Source organism: Chiloscyllium plagiosum, unplaced genomic scaffold (genome assembly GCF_037043375.1).
Source record: "Chiloscyllium plagiosum isolate Xiang-an unplaced genomic scaffold, Cpla_swu_hap1 HiC_scaffold_53X, whole genome shotgun sequence".
Taxonomy (NCBI): domain Eukaryota; kingdom Metazoa; phylum Chordata; class Chondrichthyes; order Orectolobiformes; family Hemiscylliidae; genus Chiloscyllium; species Chiloscyllium plagiosum.
The window spans coordinates 16,806,614-16,832,028 of NW_028270191.1; the positions used below are offsets into that span (position 1 = coordinate 16,806,614).

Genomic DNA, 25,415 nt, shown 5'->3' on the forward strand with positions numbered 1-25,415 from the left:
TTAAAGTAAGGAATTGTAAATAGTTGTTAGTTAATAATTCTCTGTTATAATTTAAGAAATTAAGTTGTTAATTTTTACTTTAACTGGTTCTTGGCTTCTCGAATTTTCAGATTAGTGCACAGGATAAATCTTTTCTGTGTTGCTGGTTTCAAATTAAGCAGGGGAGTTTACTCTGTGTCGTAACAAATACAGGGTTAAAGACAGGATTCTTGACAGTGTGGAGGAAGAGAGGGATCTTGGGGTCCATGCCCAAAGATCCCTCAAAGTTGCCACCCAAGGTGATAGGGTTGTTAAGAAGGCCATATGGTGTGTTGGCTTTCATTAGCAGGGGGTTTGAGTTGAAGAGCCGCGAGGTTATGCTGCAGCTCTATAAAACCCTGGTTAATTCACACTTGGAATATTGTGTTCAGTTCTGGTCACCTCATTATAGGAAAGATGTGGAAACTTTAGAGAGGATGCAGAGGAGATTTACAAGGATGCTGCCTGGACTGGAGGGCATGTCTCATGAAGAAAGGTTGAGGGAGCTAGGGCTTTTCTCATTGGAGCAATAAAGGATGAGAGGTGACTTGATAGAGGTGTACAAGATGTTGAGAGGCATAGATAGAGTGGATAGCCAGAGACTTTTTCCCCATGGTGGAAATCGCTATCACGAAAGGGCATAATTTTAAGGTAATTGGAGGAAGGTTTAGGGGAGATGTCAGAGGTCGGTTCTTTACACAGAGTGATGGGTGCATGGAATGCACTGCCAGCAGTGGTAGCAGAGTCAAATTCATTGGGGGCATTTAAACAACTCTTGAACAGGCACATTGAAAGATAGTACAAGGAAGTTAGTCTGATCTTAGAGTAGGATAAAAGGCCGGCACAACATCAAGGGCCGAAGGGCCTGTACTGTTCTATGTTCTATGTAAAACACCAAGCCACACTGTACCAAATACATAAATCCTCTCTCAGACCATGGTCTGTTTCCAGTAAATGATGTGCTTAATCCCAAGGTGTCACCACTTAGCTTGCAACATCCATTTGTCTATTTTCTTGCTTGCAGTACCCTTTTCTAATCTCAGGTTAGAAATTAAACAGAGATACTGGCAAATTGCAACAGAGTGATCATTTCTCAGCAGAATGCTGACAGTGAGTCATTGCTAGGCTTTGAGGTTTGAAACTCAGGAGTGAAGTAAAGAGAGTTATATGACTAACTGACAGGGGAAAGCGTAACGTTCATTGTTTCATATGATAAGACAAACACTGTAGACTTAGCAGAACTTAATAACCAGTGTTTTGCATGCTAACTTGCTGTGAATTGCTGTTTACTGCTCTGAAAACAGTTGAATTAATGATTTGTTATTCCATAAGGCCATAAGACATAGGAGCAGAAATTAGGCCATTCAGCCCATCGTATCTGCTCCATTCAATCATGGCTGATAAGTTTCTCAAGTTTTGTCATTCTCCCACTTTCTCCCTGTAACCCTTGATACTCAAGAACCTATCTATCTCAGTCTTAAATATACGCAATGACCTGGCCTCCACAGCATTCTGTACCAATGATTTCAATTAATTCTCTGGCTGAAGAAGTTTCCCCTTGTCTCCGTTCTAAAAGGTCTTCCCTTTACTCTAAGGCTGTGCCCTCAGGTCCTAGTCTCTCCTACAATAGAAAAATCTTCCCAACATCTATGCTGAAGGCCATTCAGTATTCTGCATGTTTCAATTAGATCCCCCCAGTCCTTCTAGAATCCATTGAGTATATATCCACAATCCTCAAAACGTTCCTCATACATTCATCTCATCTCACCAGGTAGTTGACTGATGTGATTCATTACACCATCCAGCCACCATTCCACAATACTTCCCCTCCTTTCTTGATCTTATTAAGCGTGCGCATTTCTGATTTCTAAGTTTTGAAGAAAGATACAACCCCAAAATATTGACTGTCCTGTACAAAAATGCTAACTGACCTGCACATTTCCAGTCTTTTCTGTGTAGACATAACCTACAATTTTCCCATCTCAGAAAGGCACAAGTACTGCAGATGCTGGAAATTTGAAAAAAAGGAAATGCTGGAAGTAGGTAAGGCAACATCTTTGGAAAGAAACAGGACATCATTTCTTCAATCTAAGATATTAACTCTTTCTTTCTTCACAGATATTGCCTGACCTGCTGAGTATTTCCAGTACTTTTTGATTTTCATTGTGCATTTTAGATTTGCATTCTTTTCATCGCTCGCCCTCTCTCAGGAAACATCAACAAGGTGGGCCTGAAGTTAAGTTTCTTGTCTATGCTACTCTCAAATCGATTCTGAAAGGCACATGAGTCTAGATTAGAGTGGTGCTCGAAATGGGCCAGCACCCCAAGAGAGATTGCTACAATTACATCAATCAGCATGGGTACTTACGTTTAAGAACTGAGCCCAACAACATACTGTATATTAACGTGCATACACCACGATGTATTTGCGTCATAAATCAAATCAGTGATACAAATGAATACGGTTGACCTGACGGGTGGAATGTTATTCTAACCATGTCTGGTCAGGGACTGTCTCAAGAAAGAAACAACAAAAGGCTGCTCCGATCGGTCCTACTGGATATACTCACCTGGGAGCGGTCGAACCTGACTCTCCCCTCACGGCAGCCATCATTGGCGAAGCTCGTTTTTTTTAAATAATCAAGATCTCTACTGTCTGCACAACTTCTCCTGACGGCTTTACGTTTTCTGATCGTAGCGTTGAGTTCAGCACCGGCTAGCTAAACCCACAGGTCACGGCGACTCGCTTCTTCCAAAGTTAAATCTTCCCGTTCAGTTCCTAAAAAAAATTGAGTACTCGATTGGTCCGTTTCTCCGCCGAATGGTCCAATCAACCACCGTGGAGCAAAAACATCACCGGGGCAACCCGCTCGAGATTGTCAAATTCTCGCGAGATTGCTTTCGAGCTCTTGCCAGCGGCGGAATGTGAGCGAAACTTGTTGTGTCATGAAGCTTTCCATGACAGGTGGGCATTAGAGAGTGGGCATGCATTGCGCACACTGGGCATGATTATATTATTTGATTTGCACGTTTTCTTTATGCTTTAATTAAAGTCTAGATTGTTGTGTTTGTTTTATTTTATTCACCCATGGGACGTGAGCATCGCTGGCTGGTTGGCTAGCATTTATTGTTTTTCTGTAATTGCCTTTGAACTGAATGGCTTGCTAGGCCACTTCAGAGGGCTGTTAAGAGTCAACCACATTGCTGGAGTCTGGAGTCACATGTAGTCCAGACCAGGTGAGAATGGCAGCTTCCTTTCCTGAATGATATTAGTGAACCAGATGGGTTTTTCTGACAATTGACAATAGATTCATGGTCATTGTTAGATTCTTAATTCCAGTATGCCCCTTTAATTTGAATATGTAATAAAGTCATCCCAGTTGACACCAGAACGGAGGAGTCTGTTGCAGGGCAACTGTTTATAGTCACTGGCCCTTGGTCTTTTGGCAGCATTTTTGTTTGACTTAGAGTGTAATAGTACTCGATCCATAAGACTGTTAAGGAGAGATAACATCTGCTACCTTACTGGCAATCCAGATGACCAACGTTCATGTACCAGTTCCATGTATTTGTACAGTATTGTGAAATTTGTGTTGTCTAACATGAATTGATGGGTCAAGAATTTTGGCAATTGGATAAGTCTCTGGATTTGAAGTATACATTTGCAACTGTGAATTTTGGCAGAAGTAAAAAGTCTGATAAGCAATGAGGATCAGCCCTTGTTATTATTACTACTGGATGCATTCAGGGACAAGCATACAATTCCTCTGATGTTCCTGAACTCCTTTGTGCCATTTTCCATCAGACGTTTTCATAGGAGCTAATGTATGGACAAGAATATGTACTTAGGGTAGACTCAATGATATTCTAAGTTTGCTGGGAACAGTTTAATACAAATTTCAGTAATTTTGTAACATTTTTCTCATTGTATGTAATTCATTATTAATGAACAAGACAAGTATGTAAAATTAATTTACTTTTGGTATTAACAATAAAGTGAAAATGAATGAATAAACCCAGGATGTCAGATCACAAAATTTGGAAAGAATGGTTTAAGATTCTGGTCTTCCTCAGACTTATTGATGTGTTGATCATTCTGTTTGATGTTATAGGTTGCCAACCCTCCAGGATTGCCCTGGAGTCTTCAGGAATTAAAGATTGATTTTTCCCAGACATTGTCAACCTATGAGAAAAATCAGAGAAACATTGAAAAAAGTGGGTTTATTTTCATTTTTTAACATTTTCAGTTAATTTTATTGGACAAATATACTTTATTCATAAAAAAACTCTTCATATGCATACACAGTTACTGAAGCATTTCTGTGCAGTCTTTGCACATGAATAACTTTGGAAAGTTGGCATTCCTTGCGGTTGGGAGAAAGAGAGGACTGCAGGTGCTGGAGATCAGAGTCGAGAGTCGACTCATTCCCTGCAGTTGTTTTTAAAAAAAGACATTTCTTACTTATACAAGACTATATTTGCATACATTTGAGGCACTGAGAAAGTCCGATAACTGAAGGGGCCCCCATTCTACTTTGGCTGAAAGACTTTAGATGATGATCGTATGCCACTCGTCTTGCAGCTATTGCCCCAAGCTTTAGTGCATCCCTCAGCACATAGTCCTATTCCTAGGAAGGTTCCAGTCTGCAAAATTTGGTCAAGATCAACTCTTTACGCTGGAAGTCCAGCAGGTTTGGACAAATGAAACTGCATCTTTCATCAAGTTGATGATCCTCCAGGTGCATTCGATGTTTGTTTCAGTGTGCTTTCCAGGGAACAGAGCACAGAGTCCTGTATCACAGAGCTGCTCAGGGTGAACCTTGACAAAAACCACTGCATCTCTCTCCAGACTTTTTTTGCAAAAAGCACCTTCCAGAAGGAGATGTATGACAGTTTCTTCACCAGTTCAGCTGCTTTGAGGGTAGCATGCGGTGACACAGAGAGTCTGGGCAAGATCTGACAGCCAGTGCCTTCTCACCACCAACCAAGCTATATCTTGGTACTGGTTGGAAAGTTCTGGCAATCAGGCATTCTGCTAAATGACTTTGACAGTCTGCTCAGGGAGCCACATGACAGGAACCACGCTTTCCTTTTCCCGAGGGGCTCAAGGTCACTACATGCTGAGCATTGCCTGATGGACTTGTGGTCAAAGATGTTTTTCTTTACAAATCTCTCCATGCAGGACGAGTGATACAGAACGTTCCAGCTGCTTGGACCATTTCGTAGCGCCAAGGCCACACCCATTCTTCATAATACCAGGGACAGGTAGAACCTCCGTATGTAGTGACACTTTGTGTTTCTATATCAAGGGTCTATGTATTGCTTGATGCAGCTGTACACCAAGGTGGTCATCAGGGGATGATGGCAGTGTTGAGTATGTTCTTCCCCCTCCTTACTTAGAGCTTTATACATGGTGTCCCTGCGGACACGGTCCATCTTTGATTTCCAGATGAAGTGGAATGGGCCAGACCTGCACCACGTGCAGCAATATGGACAGTACCTTACACCTGCTAACCAGACTTTTATCCACAATGGATAGGAAGTGGTGCTCCCATAAGCCCAATTTCTGCCTCACCTTGGGAGAAGCATATCACCAAGTATTTGCACCTGCCCTGGCCTCTCCAAACCATATTTCCAGCACTTTTTAGTAATCTGTCCTGATGGTGAAGGGAATAATTATAAAAACATTGCAAATGGTTAAACATGCTTTTTCACCAACAGTCAAGAATCATCCAATCTGCTAATGAGGAGTCTGTTAATTTTTCAGATAACATGGAAAGGCTTTGTGCATCACCAACCAATGACTTGAGTATGGGCTTGGTTATCTAGAGGGAGAAGATCATGTGATTAAAGTTTTGGGACTACCTCCACCTAAGCCTTTGGGAAAACTTATTTCCACAAGGGAGAGACAAGTAGAAAGATATGTTAATGAGGTTAAATTAAGTGGGATGGGAGGAAGCTCATCTGAAGTATAAACACTGGTAGTTGAGCCAAACAGCTTGTTTCTGTGCTTTTACTTTCTCTGAAAAAATAATTTGTAGTACCACCAGTGATTGATCTCATATTGTCATTGTTGTGTCACAAACCTTGTATTTGTGTCTTCTTTATTCTCTGTTTTTATATCTAGTTTAATTTACCTTTGTTCTGCAGATTTAGTTTTTTTTTGGACACCTGGACACTTTGTCCTCATAAGTCTACTGATTTTTCTCTTGAACCTAAAGGTTGTGAAGATTGTACCTAGTAGAGTTTTCCATTAGGGGGCAGTAGAAACCTGTGCAACCATTGCACAGTTTCTCTTATAACCCTTTGAATGTTGAAAAAGAGAAATCTATTTTCATTTTATCAGGCTGATTTTTTTGTAACAGTGCTTTACCTAGCCATCTCGCTATTGTTATGATCCCAGCTATCTGTCTTGATAGATCATATTTTGATTTGTTTTGGTTTTAATTAAGTGGTTTCTCACTGAAATATAAGAATGCAATGCTGCACACTTTGGTTTAACAATAAAACAGAAGTTATAGAGAGAAAATAGAATTAATTAAACTATCTACTTAACACAAATTCTGTCTCTACAGATGCTGCCAGACCTGCTGAGTTTCTCCAATACTTTGTTTCAGATTTTCAGTATCCACAGTTTTGTTTTATTCAAATATTTTTACACAATAAAAGTATAATCCTGTTAATTTCAAAATACTTCCTTATACATTGAAAAGGAAAACAAGAACATTTATATTGCACTCAAAACACCACTCATACAGTACTCGCCTTAGAATCCCTGTCTCTAACACCTCAGTAAGATTTAAGTCCCTTGTGATTTTAACCTATAGACTGAAACTACAGGTAGCTTCTTCCTGGAGCTATTATACACCTGAGCTTAAATATATTCAGCTTTAAATAACCTCTTTAGGGCTTTATCCCAAGACTTCTGGTCTGGGACTAACACTAACTCTTTATTTTTTTTTGTCTCTCCACCATGGAGGCTTCCTGCCTCTATCCTTGACGAAGGGCTTTTGCCCAAAACGTCGATTTTTCCTGCTTCTCGGATGCTGCCTGACCTGCTGTGCTTTTCCAGCACCACTCTGATCTAAACTCTGGTTTCCAGCACCTGCAGTCCTCACTTTTGCCCTTACTAATTCTTTAAGATAACCTAATTTCACTATATTCTTCTCGGGAACACTGCAACATCTGCGTATTGAAAAGATCAAAGGAGGGCCACAGTGCAATAACAATGAATTTATGATAAACCTTTTGGAATACCTTCAGTAGGCCTCACATGGGGTGTTGTCACTTCTGGGTACTGCTCTTTAAGAAGGATGTGAAGGCTTTACAGAGAATCCAGTAACGATTTACGCAAATAGTTCCAGAGAAGAAGGACTGATAAGACAAGAAAAACTGGGGCTGTTCCCCTTGGAGAAGAGAAGGTTGAGCTTTTCCCTCCTAACAGAAAATGTTTGTGGTTCTGTTAGATGATCTACTAGGAGTACTTATGAATTGAAAGCAGTGTGATGGAGGAGACCAGAGGCCCGTCTTCTGCACCACACCAATCAAAATTTCACCCAGCTGCATATGACTAATTTGAGTGTTGCAAAAAATCCTGTAATTGCAGAAAAGGCTTTTCTTTCTCAGTAAGCAGAGTCAAAGATAGCTCTAATAATTCAACCCATGTGGGTGGCATGGTGGCTCAGTGGTTAGCACTGCTGCTCCACAGCAGCAGGGTCCCAGGTTTGATTCCAGCCTCTGGTGACTGTCTGTGTGGAGTTTGCATGCTCTCCCCGTGTCTGTGTGGGTTTCCTCCGGGTGCTCCGGTTTCCTCCCACAGTCCAAAGATGTGCAGGTCAGGTGAATTGGCCGTGCTAAATTGCCCATAGTGTTAGGTGCATTAGTCAGAGGGAAATGGGTCTGGGTGGGTTACTCTTCGGAGGGTCGGAGTGGACTTGTTGGCCCAAAGGGCCTGTTTCCACACTGTAGGGAATCTAATCTAATATGGAAAGGTAGACAGGCCCCTGGTCTCCTCCACCCCACTGAGCTTTCAGCTCAGGAGCACCTCCTAGTGGATCATCTAACAGAAGCATATACATTTTCTGTCAAGGGAAAAGTTGGTTAGGATATTTCAATTTGACCAAGGATAATGTTTTTTTAAATCTGGAGAGTAAGTATAAGGAGACGTAGGCAGACAGGTGTGAAATAAAGAGATTTGAAAATAAGGGCCAATTTAGTTTGTGGAAATAATTCTGATATAACATTGAAGATAAATCCATGAAATTATTCTTTTATGTCTGTACAAATCTAGATAAAACTAAGTATTAAATTCAAATGTAACAGAAAGCAGCAGAGTGCACATACTTTGTAACAGAGATGATTTATGCAGTGGATTTAAAAAATATTGACAGTTTGGTAAGAGACTCCTACTTGATGGAGGATTGACTTGTGTGTGACAAGCCTGAACATTGATTTTTTTTTCTGAATAATTCCATAAAGTTATTCCTCAGACACTCGCCTAGCAAGAATGGGGATGAAGAAATGTGAGTCGTCAGTCAAACCTATGCACTTTTTAATAAGATCCCAGGATGGCCTAACACGCAGCCCATGTAAAATAGAATCTATCAATTTATTTCAACAGTAGGTACAGGGAGCACAACTGAAATACAAATGAGGTGCTGTTTTGAAAAAGTAGAGCCTGAATCAGGGATGAGCACAGTCTTTTGATAGCTTCTTGCCTATTCCTCAGACACTGGACGGAAATCATTCTTTTCAGATCCCACTCCTAGCTGCTGTTGCACAGTAAGACATTCATATGTGTTCCTCAAAATGCAACAATATTTAGTACAGGGAACATTTATTGTTTTAGTACAGGTTAGGGACCTGATAGGGACCCAAGGAACGCAATGTGGTGTTGTATATTTATGGTTTCCACCCATTAGACATTTCCCTTGCATGAAAATAGAAATTGTGAGTTTGAAGAGCAAATGTTAACAAAACTCAGGATAAAAACTGGAGCTTAGTAATTTTGCAGGACTCTTAATGTGGTGATTGCCAAATTTGATTATTAATTTACTTATTATTAAAATTGACTAATTTAGATCACTTCTGTTAAGTTCAATTGTTTATGCAGATAAAGTAGGAAAACCCAAATCTTCAATTTAACAAAGTTTACCAGATTCTCTGAATAGAAATGGATGTGGTTCTTTAATAATTATGCTTTGTTCATGCACCACATGGTATGCATAATTCGTTTGTGTTTGGGGATGGTAAAGAAAGAAGCTAAATGAAAAATCATTCGAGCCCCATCTTTTGGTCAATAATTTAAATTGCAGTACATTCCTTCTAACATCAATTGTAACTTGACAGAAAAAAAATCAATCTCCGAGAAGGAGTCTTCTCGTTAGTCCTTCCCCCTCAACCTTTAAAAATCACTGCATTAAAGTGCTTAACTTCATCACAGAAGGGCAGTTCATTTGCCTAATCAAGGTTGCTCTGTTTTGTTAGCCATAATATCTTTAAGTTTATTTTATGTTTTTAAATTTAAATATACTTAACCAGTATTTAAATATACTGGTTATTCCATGAAAAAGGAAAATGATATGGAGCAGTTACTGACCTCAACAATATGAAAGAGCTGAAACAACAGAGTTTAAATGGTGAAATATGTTGAAACATTTAGTCCTAATAATTGTATCTACGGATGTAGATTTACGTCCTATGCACCACAAAGTCATGGTCATATCCTTTGACAAGAGCTCTAAACCATTTTTTTTAAATGAAGCTATGGCTTCAATGCGGCATAAATGCTTATAAAGCTGTTGAATCAAATGGCCGATTTGCATGCAACATATTGGGCCATCTTTGATTATTATGGTATGCTAATATATGATTTGTGCTCGCTGTTACTGGAAAGATTGTGGTTTATCTGTTAGCGTATGTTGCAGGGAAACCATGGGACATGGAGATGAGAAAATTTATTTCAGCAACAGTTATTAGAAAGTTTAATTATTTGATGCTCAAGAAGAGTCTTATATGGCAAGATTTATTTTCTGAGAAGCATTGGGGGTGTGGTTAGTGAACTAATTTTTTCAAACAGTCAAACCAAGACAAGTCAAAGAGAATCACTTTAATTCAAACATCCTCTAATGGCCAAAATACTGTTTTTCTGAAGGCTTTAAAATATTGCTGTTTTTAACATTTTGCAAATTTACAGCAACATATGCGATTGGTGATGTGGTAATGCCATTGTGTGCTTTTTCCTTTTGTCAAGTCTGATAGTGTCTCAAGAAGATAATGTCCTGTTAAGATTGAGTTTTGATTTGGTAAAATTTACTGCTGCTAGCTCACACTATCGTTTTTCTGTGACTTCCTTCAGTAACTCTAGTTCTAAAGGGGAACTAAAATGGGGAGGGGGTGGCTGTGGAAGAGGGAACTGCCTGATACGTGGGATTAAAAATAACAACTGATGGTACAGAACCCTCAAGTACCAATGTAGTTCATCACGTAGGGTAAGAGACATAGAACTACTTTGCATTTACTGTAGGAATGTCCAATCTTTTCGTGCTAGGAATCACATTTCAACCTTTTCTCATTTGTGAACAAATTTCAGAAAGGTAAAGCATCAGAAAAATATCTCGCTATTAATAGTGCATCAAAAATGTATATTTTTATGAAATATTTTCAACTGAGAATACTAATTTTATTAGGTTACTTTCTCATCACAATAATGAATGCTGATTTAGTGAGATATCTGAATTGTAGCTGCTACACCAAGATGTTAGGTGATTCCTAAATGACCTGCAACTGCTAAAAACAATTGTTCTCATTTACTTATTACTGTATTACTTGACATGGCTTTCTGCAAGCAGGTCAGACCAACTCCTCACAAAGACTCAGGAATTCCCTCTTGAAACCTCCTGTCTCTTTTTATACAAACATATGAATTTGAAGCAGAAGTAGGTCATTTGGCCCTTCAGGCCTGCTCCATCATTCAGTAAGATCATGGATGGTCTGTTTGTATCCTGAATTCCACATTCCCATCTATTTCTGATAACCTTGGTTCCCTTGCCTAACAAGAATCTATCTACCTTCACCTTAAAAAAAAAAAAATCCTTTGCCTAAATAGGTTATGGAGATAGGGTAGAGCTTTCCAAAGTTAGACAACCCTCTGAAAGTGTTTCCCATTATCTCTGTCCTAAAAGAGCAACACCTAATCTTAAAACTGTATCCTCTAGATCTGAACTCACCCACAAACATAAAACACTTTTTCCACATTCACCTTGTCAAGACCAGTCAAGACGTTGTAAGCAGCAACCAAGTCATCTCAGTTTTCTAAACAATAGTGAAAACAAGCCCAGCCTGTCCCATCTTTCCTTAAAAGATAATCCATTCATTGCAGGTATCAATCTTGTAACCCACCTCTGAATCATCACTATAACGTTTAAAATCTGCCTTAACTAAGGAGACTAAAACATTATACAATACTCGAGATATGGTCTCACCAATGACTATATAAATAAGGCATACAATCCTTACTTTTGTGTTCAATTCCACCCATAATAAAGGATAGTGTCCTATTAGCCTTCTTAATTACTTGCGTGTACCTGCATAATAACTATTTGTGACTCCTAGAATGCCCAGATCCCTCTGCACCTCTGATTTCTGCAGTCAATCACCATTTAGATAATACTCTGCTTTTATATTTTTCCTTCCAAAACGAACAACTTCACAGTTTCCTACATTACGCACCATCTACCAGAATTTTGCTCAATCACTTAACCTAGCTATGTTGGTGGGCATCCTCACTATGGCATCTTCACAACATACTTTCCTACATACTATTATGTCATCTGCAAATTTAGCCACCCCAGATGGAATCTTATGGGGATCTGAGTGATGTAGGCTATAGCAGGATTTGTAGCGGAATTGGATTAGAAGTCCAGTGATCTCGAGAGCATCTCATTTCATCTTTTGTACACTTACTGAGTGGCAAGGTGAATTTCTTGTTAGGCAGTGGTGAGTTGTCAAATAAGGGGGATTATAGCCTTTTTAATGGCTCAACAAGCCTCATTAATATTCAGCTTTCTTTCTTACCTAAGACGCCAAGCAATCTAGACATTGAGAAATTTTGACGTGGATGTCAGCGCTTGTACTTGGCAACTTCAGCTAACTGCAATGAGCTTTCATGTTGTTCAGCACCAAACAGCATCTCAGATCCATGGGCACTAGCCACATGCTCCCCACATCTACAGAGGTGTGCCAGCTGCTTGCATGGCAAAACATTACATGTTTAGTCAAACAACTGACCATGTCAGAAACTGAACACAGGCTAGCCCTCAGTCCAGTCAAGAGGGAGTGACTATCTGTAAGGAGGCTCCAATATCATCAGTCAGTCTGTGCACAGACCAGGGACTTGGCTATGGTTAGTCATCAGCTTGGGATGCAACATCAGGGAGTCTGTCCAACTGCATTCTGGAAAGTAATGGAGTCATCAAGTCATTCATCATAGAAACAGACCCTTTGATCCAACCAGCCCATGCTGAACATAATCTCAAACTAAACTAGTCCCACCTGCCTGCTGTTGGTCCATATCCCTCCAAACCTTTCCACTCATGTATCTATCCAAATGTTTTTTAGAAGTTGTAATTGTGCCCCCATCCATCACTTCCTCAGGAAGTTCTTTCCACACGTGAACCATTTTAAAAAAAAAAGCAAATTGCCTCTTGTGTCTTATAAATCTCTCTCCTCATACTTTAAAAATGTATCCCCTAGTCTTTAAATCCCCCATCCTAGGGAAAAGACACTTCCCATTAACTCTATCTATACCCCTCATGATTTTATAAAGTTCTATAAGGCCACCTCTCAACTTTCTATGCTCCAGTGAAAAAGGTCCCAGCTTAACCAGCATTTCCTTATAACTCAAACCTTCCAGATCTGCAACATCCTGGTAAATCTCTTTTGAGCCCTCTCCAACTTAATAATATTCTTCCTATAACTGGGTGACTAGAACTGGACACAGTATTCCAGGAAAGGCCTAACCAATGTCCTGTACAATCTCAACATGATTTCCCAACTTCTACACTGAAAGGAATTCTGTACTCAATGAGGACTATAGTCCAATAAGCCTAACATTTGTGGTGGGTAAGTTACTTATCTGAGAGATAAGATAAGACATGCATTTGGAAAAGACAGGGTTTGATTAGGAGGAATCAGCATGGCTTTGTGAATGGGAGATCATGCTTCTCAAATTTGTTAAAATTCTTTGATGAATTAACCAGGAAGGGTGATGATAGAAGTTGAAGATTGAGTATAGAAGTTGGAAAGTTATGTTGCAATTATACAAGATGTTGGTGAGACTGCATTTGGAGTATTGTGTTCAGTTTTGATCACCTTGTTATAGGAAGGATGTTATTAAACTGGAAAGAGTGCTGAAGAAATTTACAAGGATGTTGCCTGGACTCAAAGGTATGAGATGGAGAAGTTGGACAAGCTAGGACTTTTTTCTTTAGAGCGTAGGAGACTTGGGGGGGGGGGGGGGGTGTAATCTTATAGAGGTGTATAAGATCATGAGAGGCATGGATAGGGTGAATGCACTCAGTATTTTTCCCAGGGTTCAGGAATCGAGAACGAGAGGGCATCAGTTTAAGGTTAGAGGGATAAGAATAAAAGGGAACTTGAGCGGCAACGTTTTTACACAGAGGGTGTACGCATATGGAATGAGCTGCCAGTGGAAGTGATTCTGGTGGGTACATGAACAACATTTAAAAGGCATTTGAATAAATACATGGATAGGAAAGGTTTAGAAGGATATGGGCTGAAAATGTGTTGCTGGAAAAGCACAGCGGTCAGGCAGCAACCAAGGATCTTCGGCTCATGCCCGAAACGTCGATTCTCCTGCTCCTTGGATGCTGCCTGACTTGCTGCGCTTTTCCAGCAACACATTTTCAGCTCTGATCTCCAGCATCTGCAGTCCTCACTTTCTCTTAGAAGGATATCGGTCAAGTGCAGGAAAATGGGGTTAGCATGGACGGACGTTTTGGTTGGCATGAACTAGTTTGGGCCAAAGGGCCTGTCTCCATGCTGACGGATTCTATGACTCTATGACTGAGCAGTGAAGGCAAGCATACTAAATGCCTTTTTAACCACCTTGTCTACATGTAATGCAAACTTCAAAGAATTATGTACCTGAACCCCTCACTCCCTCTTCTACAACACTACCCAAGGCCCTACCATTAATTGTACAAAACCTGCCCGTTTGTTGCACCAAAATGCAATACCTCACATTTATTCAGATTGCACTTCCTCTGCCATTTTTTCAGCCCATTGACCCATTTGATCAAGATCCCTTTGTACTCTTAGTTGACATTGAAAAAGGTTTTCTATGCCACCAATTTTGGTGTCATCCGCAAACATACTAACAGTGTCTTATCTAAGTCATTTATATAAATGATGTGAGAAACAAAACTCACATATTAATAAATTTCAGTCCAAGTCAAATTCTGAAGCAGCGAATTTTATTGATATTGCAAGAACGGGTGCCTAAGGAGTAAGCACCCCGATTTGAGAGTTACATTCTGATTTATGCAGTTCAGCTGCGTCTCTTGGTCCTCCTCTTTCATCCCATAGGCTATGCGCTACAGCAAAAGTAACCAATTACAAGCTCTAGCTTCACTCCACCTTTGTCTAGTTTCTCTCCGCCTCTGTTTACTTTTCCCATTACTCTAAGCCTGTCGCCCCTTAATCTTATTTATCTCATTCCCTATATATGACTATCCTGGCATAGTTTGCTGTCTTCGTGTGATCATCCTGCCAAACTAAATTCCATCCGTTGGCCACATCCTTCCTGCGACTGGCACACTATTCTCCTGTTACAGGTACATCCTGCTACACGGTTGCTCTACCCTAGATAATTCTACCTGTTTTCACTTCTCACTGTTTAGTATTGGCATGCACAGCCTAATTTTATAATGTAAGCTTTTGCAGAAGGAGAAAGTGAGGACTGCAGATGCTGGAGATCAGCTGAAAAATGTGTTGCTGGAAAAGCGCAGCAGGTCAGGCAGCCAGCAACACAACACCTGGAGGAAGAGCGCCTCATCTTCCGCCTAGGAACCCTCCAACCACAAGGGATGAATGCAGATTTCTCCAGCTTCCTCATTTCCCCGCCCCCCACCTTTTCTCAGTCCCAACCCTCGGACTCAGCACCGCCTTCTTGACCTGCAATCTTCTTCCCGACCTCTTCGCCTCCACCCCCACCCCCACCCCCTCTCCGGCCTATCACCCTCCCCTTAACCTCCTTCCACCTATCGCATTCCCAATGCCCCTCCCCCAAGTCCCTCCTCCCTATCTTTTATCTTAGCCTGCTTGGCACACCTTCCTCATTCCTGAAGAAGTGCTTATGCCCGAAACGTCGATTCTCCTGCTCCTTGGATGCTGCCTGACCTGCTGCGCTTTTCCAGCAACACATTTTTCAGCTTTTGCAGAAGCAACACCTGTTCCCTTATTCTGCACAATTTTAACCCTATACCTTACAATTCCCCCCCGTTTCTTCTTGGCTACTAAGTGTTGTCTTCTGCATTTATCTCATACGTTGCCTTTCAGTTCGCTAGCATCATCCCTGAGAATTCATTTATAGTGGCTAATTCCTTAAGGTCACCCACCCCCTCATTGTTCAAGAGGTTGTGTTCCTCTGCCTGATTATCTTTTAGAGGTATTTGTTTTGCCAAGGCCTTCTCAATTAGCCACTGGGTTAACCCTCGTACACAAGGTATGATACAACAGCCAATTGCTGTCTGTACCCCTGCTACCACTATCAGGGAGGTGAGGATGGAGACTACCACTCCCTTCCATTTCCCAAACCATGATTCCAGCCATCTCGTGAGTGATGTGTCCACTCCTGAATTCTCAGCCAATTCTTCTGCCAAGATGGTCAATCCTCGCAAGGCATGAGAGATTGACCAATCAGATGCTGTATTATTTGGAATAAAGGTACAACAGCTCCCTCCTAACAGCACACATACACACCCTTTTTCAGTTAGGATCATATCTAAGGCCAGTCTGTTTTCCCAGGCCATTCTGCTGGTTGCATCAAGTTGCTTGGAAATACCCTTGACTGCATCTCTAGTGTAATTGATGAATCTTTGATTGTAAAAAGAAAATAGTTTATCCAATCCACATTCTGGTTGACCGTTACCCACCAAAATAGGGCCGATTCAAAACCTGCTGCAATCTGATTGCGGGCCTTGAACTCATCGGGGACCCCTCTAAGAACTCCTATAGCGTTGAGATAAATCCTATCATCAAAGGAAGTATCTAATAACAACCTTTTACTCCTCTCATTCTTTGTTACTACCACCTTCTCCTTCTCAAATGCCGAGGTGAATGGGATTGCCAATTGCACATATCCCTCTCCAGTCAGGAGGTAGGGTAGGTCGCAATATTCTGCCTCCACAGTACCACCAGAGATCCGCCCGGGGAACCCTGAGTGCTGAGTAGTTCCCTCCTTTGTTTCGGTGTCATTCTGAGTTTAACCTTAGCTCCCCCAAGTCTCTAGATCAATTTGTACCCTGTTGGCTTGTACACAATATGATTCCCGACCGTGCTTTCAAATCTGTCTTCTCCAAGGGAGGGAGCGTTAGAGATAGGGATGTACAATTCCTTTCATTCCATGCAGTCTTATCCTGAGACAGGGCTATCATACATTCCATGCCCTTCCTGTTTCGGTTCCACCCGAGTGGAAAGGGGACTATGTGGGCAACTGGTCTACCGGAGGCACATGCATACTAATTGCTTTTATTCAGAGTTTTAACAGTGTACTTTACCCATTCAACCCAGGCATTTGCGTCCCCGTATCCAGTTTCTATTTCAATGGTCTGCTTCAAGTCCTTCACCTCTATAATTTTTACCACCTTTGGGTCGTTGGGAGGGGCAAAAGGTTGATTAATCTTACTATCAAGTTGTTTGGCTCGTTTTCCATTTCCTACGGCTATTCAGAAACAGCAGCCAGAAAAACACTCTCCAGTGGCTTCCATTACTATCTTTAAATCGTTAGTAAGGAGTCGAGACCCGTTTTTACGGGGAAAGGAGTCTTCAGAGGAGGGATTTTTAATGGTGAGATATATCGGGTGGCACTTTCTGTTAGGACAGCCTCTGGCTGGGCGAAAGGGGGCTCTATGGATAGTGATGCCAGGTGATGGTTTTTGCGAACCACACCTTGTGTCCGGTCGGGTCTTAAGAAGGATTTTGGAGGAAATATACTCCCTCTGATACTTTACATCTGCGCATTTTATTAGGCTGCAAGCATCAACCTCTATTACTTGCGGCTATTCAGACTCTGGGACCATTAATAACAAATATGGGGATGACAACATCGTTTGACAAAATCCCAATACTAAGAAAGCTAATATGGTAACCCTAAGCATCCCCAGCATCCTACAATAGTATTGAAGGACCGAGAGATTTAACATGCAATACAATATATAGGTATCAAAAGGAAGCTATCCTGCGTCCGCATAAAAATCAGTTACTTAAAGTCTTTTGAGTCTGAGTTTCAGTGGTTCTTCCGTTGATTCGGCTGTCCAGACTTCTTTCTTAACTGGGGATTCCACTGGTCCTTTAATCCTGGTGTAGTGAGTCCAGCCTTTCTCCGCCGTGCGTATTGCCATTTCAGTAGTTAAAAGAGCCTGGTATGGTCCCTCCCAGTCCGGCTGCAATTTAGTTTCTGTCCATGATTTAATTAGGACTCAATCTCCTGGCTGGATGGGATGAACGGCGAATTCAAGGGGCAGAGTCTGTGCCAGTAATCCTTGTCTCCTAAGAAAAGACAAAGAGGAGGACAAGCCCAATATATACTTCTTTAAGAACAGTTCTTTAGTCTCCAGGGTTGGCAGTTCCCCTTTTGTTCCCAGATAGGGTAGGCCAAACAATATCCCCTAAGGGGACAGCCCCATATCTTTCCTTGGGACCATTCACACTTGCAAAAGGGCTTTGGTAAACACTTAGTTCAAGGGAGTCTTGTTTCTACTATTAATTTAGATAACTGCATCTTGAGTGTCTGGTTCATTCTCTCAACTTTTCCTGATGAAGGTGGGTGCCAAGGGGTGTGGAACTCCCAGGAGACTCCTAGCCCCTTCATCACTCCCTGGAGTACCCTGGAAGTAAAATGAGTTCCCAGATCCGAATCTATACATTCCACTATCCCGTATCTGGGGATTAAGTGTTCAAGTATTATCTTGGACACGCCACTTGCAGTGGCAGTGGCTAAAGGGTACGCCTCCACCCATCCAGATAGGTGATCAACTATTACCAGCATATACCTCATTCTTCCCACTCTGGGTAATTCGGTATAATCTACCTGAATGCTCTGAAATGGTCGGAGCCCAGGTTCTTTACCCTTACTGTTTATCAGTCCCCTCTCCTGCCATATCTTCCCAAATATGCGTGCCACCCCGAAGGCATTCTTCGACTCTGTGTATACAGTTCCTTCTTTGCCCTCCAAGGTCTTGAGGGCCCTTCCTAGTGCATAACGTTCGCAAGTCTGTGCTGATCAATCATTGGGTAGTCAACTAGCCTCAATAACACTCCCCTCTATTCCATCCACTACTGCATATCCATTCTAACTTTTACCTTCAATCACTCTGGAGGACCCATGCATATAGAGGGATATCTCTAAGGTCCATTCTTACTTTAGTCTGATATTCTATAATGTCGAGGCAGTCATGTTCTGGGTCTGAGGGAGCTTCATCCTCCCCTTTCCAGAGAAAGGTAGCTCGATTCAGACAAATGTAAGGTCATCCCTCTCTATTAGAATTACTTCATATTTTAGAATTCTAGAGTCTGTAAGCCACCTCCCTGCTTTCTGATTTAATATGGTCCATACCTGATGTGGGGTGATGACTATTAAGGCTCCCCCAAAAGTAAGTTTCCGACTCTCCTCTACCAATAAGGCTGTTGCTGCCACTGCCTGCACACACTCTGGCCAGTAATGTAGCTTTCCATTTTCTAATTAACAATGAATTAATGCTGTCATGTTTTAAATTAGCTATGAATCAATATGATAGGTCACTGAGAAAGTGTGAAGGAATCCTGCCAATCAATATTGAGCCAGGCTAATACAATTGATTTATTATAAATATTAATTATTAATTATATATTATATAAAGAAAATAATCATTATCTGTAATTCAGGACAGAAACGCAACAAATGACTAAAACATTTTGAAAACTGTAATTGAGCAGTTCTGTTTGTTTACCAGTCACTTCTGGCTTCTCATTCTGTTTCTGTAATTGTTTTGCTCGAGCACATTCATTTTTAAAAACCTCAACAGATTCCATAGCACCATTTGCAGTTAATTCAATCCCCAATTTGGTGACAGTATCTTGTCATGAGCGCAAAACTGATTCTTCGTGCCTCTCATCACAAAACTGTCGCCATAGTCCAATTAACTCTTTCGTTCCCGCTCCCATGTTACATTGCCGGATCAATTGCTGAGCCGATTTAACCAATTGAACAGCTTTGGGGCCACCTAATGACCATTCTTCATCACCCAATGTTTTGTTTAAACCTTGATTTTTTTTTTAAGAAATATTGCAATATTTCTTGCTCCCTATCGCTTCAAATATCAATTTATGCTTGTCTAACTTTAAAGCCTGTTCCTAACTATACATTTTGGAATCTTACTTGTAAATATATATTTATATATTATAAATTCATTTATTGAGTATTTAATATTTAAAATGTAAAATGCATACAGTTCCCAACTTTGAAATCCACTATTATTACCCGGTTTTAGTCCCTTAATTTAAATCCAAAATTAGTTTTCTTCAGTTGTCCTGACCAGTCATTGCTCAATTACAATGAAAAAGGTCGTGGAATAACCAGAGCTGTCTTAAAAGGATTTGTCTATTCAAGTTTTTAAAAAAAAACTTTCAATGTATGAATAATGGCCGAATCCAAGGTCACAGATATTAACCATAGGATTGATTTATTACAATCTAATGTTGAACTGAAATTTCAACCGTCATTGAGGGAGGGAACTTTCTGAATAAAGTTCCAGCTTAAAATTAAGTGAAAACAAATGAGTCTGAAACACTAAAAAAGGTTATCATGTTGTTTTCCTCCGTATTAAGCTGGTTTGAAATCGCTTTTATGTAAGGATAAAAGAGATTAGTTAGAAACTGATAGTAAGGCAGTCATGACCTGTGAAAAGAACATGAGTTAACATTTTATTTCATAATCACTGTAAAATCCTTAACCTTAAAAGAAATCATGTTAAATTTCCATAATAGAAATCGGATTCAAAATAGTCCCGGATCTCAAGCTCCAGGGAACAAAGCACAAACATTCAATCACCAACAAACTAATGTGCATTCAAACCGAATCACAAAAGGTTAAACTTTCTATTAGCTGTACAGCTCTTTTTTTCTCTCTCACTCTCACTCTCTCTCTCTCTCTCTCTCTCTCTCTCTCTCTCTCTCACTGTATCTCAGACACTTTTTGAGCTTCCCGCAACAACTCTAGAGGCTTCTCGCTCCACCCCTCTATCTTTTGAAATTTTGTTTTTCTGCAACACCCTGCTTGTTGGGGTCTCTACCTCTGTCCTTGTCCCTGTCGACTGGACCCTACGAAAGATCCTCCTTGTCCTCTACCCCTTCGACTATGTTCTATGTGCTGCCACCCTCCACTCCGGCTGCTAGTCACCGGTTCGATTCTTTTCTTGACTACTTTGTCAACCGTGGCTACCATCATTTTCACCTTCTGTTTTTGCTTCTCATCCTCTCTCTTTACAAACTCTTTCTGTGCCTCTCTTAATAATTCCTCAAGTGATTTCTCACTCCACCCATCTATTTTCTGATTTTTTTTTTCTGGATGTCTGGCCGTGATTTAGTTACAAAGTGTATCCTCAGTAGCCCTTCAGCTACTATACCTTCTAACACTAAGCATAATCTGATCCCTCCTGACTGAAAGGCTGTTTTCTGTTGACATATAAATTCAAATATTTACAAACACAGTCTTCGTCCAACCCATACCTTGGCCAGAAGACGGCGGGACGAAGAATGGATTCCTTAGTCCATACAAAGCAACAATATTTAATCATCTTTTTGCTATCTTTTTCCCTTGTACAAGTATTATTTTTCCAATTCCACAACATCCTGCCCAACGGACTTTATGGAGGTATGTTGTCCATTTCCATTTTTTGTTTCCCGGAGGCTTTTACTTTACCCTCGGCACAGCCCATATTGAGTTCCTTCGTTAGACACTTATTAACTACGAGAACTCAATCCCAGCCACCAAGGCAGTACTTAAAAATCTCTTTTCCTACCTTGGTCCATGCACGGAGTTGCCTGGCTCCCTGTGCCCACTTACAATCTTTTGCCTGGTTCAGATAGAGACTCTCATCGGATCTCAATCAGTCAACCAGAAAGGGAAACCCACAACCGAGGAACACAGGACCGTTCTAAAAGGAACGGGACGCGTCTTCCCAGCCATCGACTGTGCCTACCCCACTGGTGATGATGGACATCCTGGACGAGCCCCCAAATTGTGAGAAACAAAACTCCACATATTAATAAATTTCAGTCCGAGTCAAATTCTGAAGCATCGAATTTTATTGATACGAACTTGTAAGAATGGGTGCCTAATGAGTAAGCACCCCGATCTGAGGGTTACATTCTGATTTATGCAGTTCAGCTGCGTCTCTCGGTCCTCCCCCCTTTCATCCCATAGGCTATGCACGACAGCAAAAGTAACCAATCACAAGCTCTAGCTTCACTCCACCTTTGTCTAGTTTCTCTCCGCCTCTGTTTACTTCTCCCATTATTCTAAGCCTGTCGCCCCTTACTCTTATTTACCTCATTCCTTATAAGTGACTATCCTGGCATAGTTTGCTGTCGTTGTGCGATCATCCTGCCAAACTAAATTCCATCCGTTGGCCACATCCTTCCTGCGACTGGCACACTATTCTCCTGTTACTGGTACATCCCGCTACACGGTTGCTCTGCCCTATTAGTCATAGATAATTCTACTTGTTTTCACTTCTCACTGTTTATTGGCATGCACAGCCTAATTTTATAATGTAAGCTTTTGCAGAAGCAACATCTGTTCCCTTATTCTGTGCAATTTTAACCCTATACCTTACAATGACAAACAAAAGATGACCCAGAACCAGTTCCTGTGGAACACTGCTGGTGACAGGCTTCCAACCCTCCACCACCACTCTCTGTTTCCTGCCAAAAAGCCAATTATGTATCAATTGGCAAACCTGCCCTGAATCCCATGTGACCTAACTTTACTAGCTGGTCTACCATGCAGAACCTTGTCAAAGGCTTTGCTAAAGTCCAAGTAAAAAAACGTCTACTGCTCTGCCCTCGTCAATCTTTTTGGTAACTTCTTCAAAAACTCAAATCATGTCTCACAAACTTGATTTCCTTGCACGAAACCATGCAGACTATCCCTAATCAGTTTTTGTCTCTCTAAATGTCCATAAATCCTACTTCTTAAAATCACCTCCAATAATTTCCCCACAGCTGAAATCAGACTCAGAGTTGTGTAGTTCCTGGTTTCTCCTTACATCCCTTCTTAAACAAGGATACAACATTAGCCACCCTCTAGTCATCAGGCACCTCACCCAGAGTTATAGATGATGCAAATATTCCTGCAAGAAGTCCCGCAATTTCCTCTCTTCCCACAATGTTCTGAGATACATTAGATCAGGTCCTGGAGATTTATCCACCTTCGTATTCTCTAATATCTCCAGAACCTCCTCTTCTGTAAGTGGATAAAGGTCGATACTGTAGGGTGAGCATTAGTAGCCAGGGGAATTGCGTATCGTCAGTCGGGAAACTGCAAAGATGGTGGTCAAGGGTCTGGTCAGTCATGTCAAGGGGCTGCTTGTCAATGGTGGTCTCTGGTAAATACAGCCCTGAGAGCTCATCCGTTGATGATTGAAGGGAGGGTGCAAGTGAAGCTGGGAAGAAGGGCAGTGACAAGGACAAGTGGGGATCTCTAGGTGTATGGCGGGGATATGGAGAGCAGCAATTAAGGGCACAGTAAGCTATGGGCGTGTGAGGGCTGTTATTGGCAGTGACCACCAAGTGGCCTCCACACAGTGGATGTAGAGGATCAGGGTAGGCATCATTAAGTTGTAATTTCAGGGTGTAGGGAATTATAGAGTCATAGTCACAAAGATCTATTGTACAGAAAAAAGGCCTTTTGGTCCATCAAAAACAACCACCTAACTACTCTACTCCTATTTTCCAGCACTTAACCTATATGTCTCTGTATGTCTTGGCATTGCAAATGCACATCTAAATACTTAAATAATATGAGGGTTGGAAAGACCGCTGGAAGCAATGTTCAACGTGGTGTCTCCACAATTTGGGGGTATGGTTAGAAATGGGCTGTCGGATTAGACGGAGGTAAAAAGAGACATGGAGGCCCAGGGGCTTTTCTGGTGATCCAGGTCGCGTCCACCGCTGATACTGTCCACCATGAACTGCATTCTCTGCCATCACGTACTATTCAGTGAGTGCTAACTACAGCTGGAAAATGGCTGAGATAATGTCCAAAAATGGACAAAATCAGTACCACTTTGATGGGTGAAAGCATAGGATGCATGTTTTTTGGACCTTAGGACATTGAAGGGGCAAATACATAAAGCATGAGTTTGCAAACTCCAGCCACATTTAATTTGCAAACATTTGCTTACAGAGATGCAATACGTATAGAGTGAATGTGCTTATCCATCAAATGTTGGGGTCAAAGGTATTGTGCCATTGATGTGAGCTAAACTAAGTGTCACCTCAGTGATGAAATATTTAGCAGCAATAACTTAAAGGGAGACACAGCTGAGTAAAATGCCCCACCACTGTTGGAACCTCCAAGGATGCTGTGGGACAAGGGGAACATTGTGGCATCACATGTCAACTAAGTCCAGCAATGGGCTCTAATGATTACATTGGAAAGTGGAATGCTTGAGCTGATTCTGGATGGGAAGGTATTTGAGTGCAGCAGGCCCAAGTGTGCAACCAGAACCATGATAGAGCAGATGACAGGGCTGGTGAAGATGCTGTGTCACAGCTTGGAGCAGTCTGAAGAGGTCCTTTTCTGTTTAATCCCAACAGACTGTGTTGAACTATCTTGTGAAATATGTGTTCGACAAAATTGGAGCCAATGAGGAGAAGAGATAGATACTAAAGAGTTGGAGGAATGGGAACAGTCCTCCAAGGAGAAGGAGGAGGATATTGAGCTGTAGAAAGCTCTCTTTGTGGATGTCAGAGCTCAGCAATATTGGATGCTAATAAGGCAGACTGGACCTGATTGACTGGACTTGAGTGGCAATATGAGCTAGATGCAACACCTGGACTGTCAAGGTCAAGTTGCCAGCATTTGGTTTGCATTGTGGGTGTGAAGTGCAGCCTTGACTCGTTTCATTTGTATTCTCTTCTGCTGGCTGTCAATAAAAGCTCATTTTGGACTTACCCAAATACTTGCCTGTGTGTAATGTCTTTCTCTAGGACAGTTACAAGACTTGGGAGACCACTGGGCAGTGAGGATACAGGAGTGGGATGTAGTGAAGGACAGATGAAGTGTTTAGCTTGGTGATTAAATGGCAACTAGAGTGAGAGGTTAGGATTGTATGTGTGAGGGAGTATTAGTGATGCCTACTATGTGCTGTGAGCAGGATGGCTGCTTTGCCAAGACACTGCTGGTGAGGGGCAATGCTGAACTGCCAATACTTGTCCAGATTCGTAGCAGCCTCTCAAAGGTGATGTGGGCACAAGGGCTGCTGGTCTTTTGGAAGATGTCCAGTGTTGTTTTGGTAACAGCGTGTGGTAAAATAGGATAGAAGCTGATGTGAGGGACATCTCACATGGTGAGAACTGGGTAAATAGTTAATGAGGTCAGTTTGGTAAGATCTTGCACAATAACAATCCCTCTAAAGACCGTCCCTCTGGCACCTCCAAATCATTACCTGTAAAGAACGTGATGCAACTCATGCTTAACAGTATCAGTGTAAGTTTCAGCTCCATGCTTTTGATCCCCTCCATCTAAGACATTGATACAAATTTTTTTTAAAAACTGAGAGCCTAGCACAATAACTTGCCACATTCTACCAATATGAAAAAGACTCATTTATGCATACTCTATTTTCTCTCAGACAGCCAATCTTTTGTCCATGGTAAAATGATGCCCCCTTATATCATTAGCTCCTAATTTGCTCAGATAAAACTGGACAGACCACCTGGTGTCAATCTAGGCACTGGAAAAGACGGCAAAAATAGCCCTGTTTCCCCCCCCCCCCCCCCGCAAAGTGCTCCTTACTAATGTCTGGGGCAAGTACCAAAATTGGGAGAGCTATATGATAGACTAGTCAGGTCCTAAAGAACAAAGCTGCTAGACTGGGTCTGCAGCAAATGGT

At 41.4% G+C, this 25,415-nt stretch overlaps 2 protein-coding genes across 7 annotated transcripts in view; one reads left to right on the top strand and one right to left on the bottom strand.

Moving 5' to 3' along the window:
* Nucleotides 1-2,745, bottom strand: part of LOC148134657 (uncharacterized) — a 48,094-nt gene extending 45,349 nt beyond the window's left edge. The window contains exon 1 of the mRNA XM_087985615.1: nucleotides 2,589-2,745. Coding sequence (XP_087841741.1) covers nucleotides 2,589-2,632 — 44 coding nt within the window. The 5' untranslated portion in view covers nucleotides 2,633-2,745. The remainder of the gene's footprint in view (nucleotides 1-2,588) is intronic.
* The window catches only part of LOC148134655 (uncharacterized), a 268,788-nt gene that overhangs the window by 181,288 nt on the left and 62,085 nt on the right, over nucleotides 1-25,415 (top strand). The window contains exons 1-3 of one of the 6 annotated variants that reach the window (XR_015755775.1): nucleotides 2,927-2,983; nucleotides 4,131-4,233; nucleotides 5,201-5,294. The exons of 3 other annotated variants lie outside the window; for them this stretch is intronic. The gene's annotated coding sequence lies outside the window, so the exon portion shown is untranslated. 2 more of the 6 variants (XR_015755777.1, XR_015755776.1) reach the window with 2 other exon arrangements.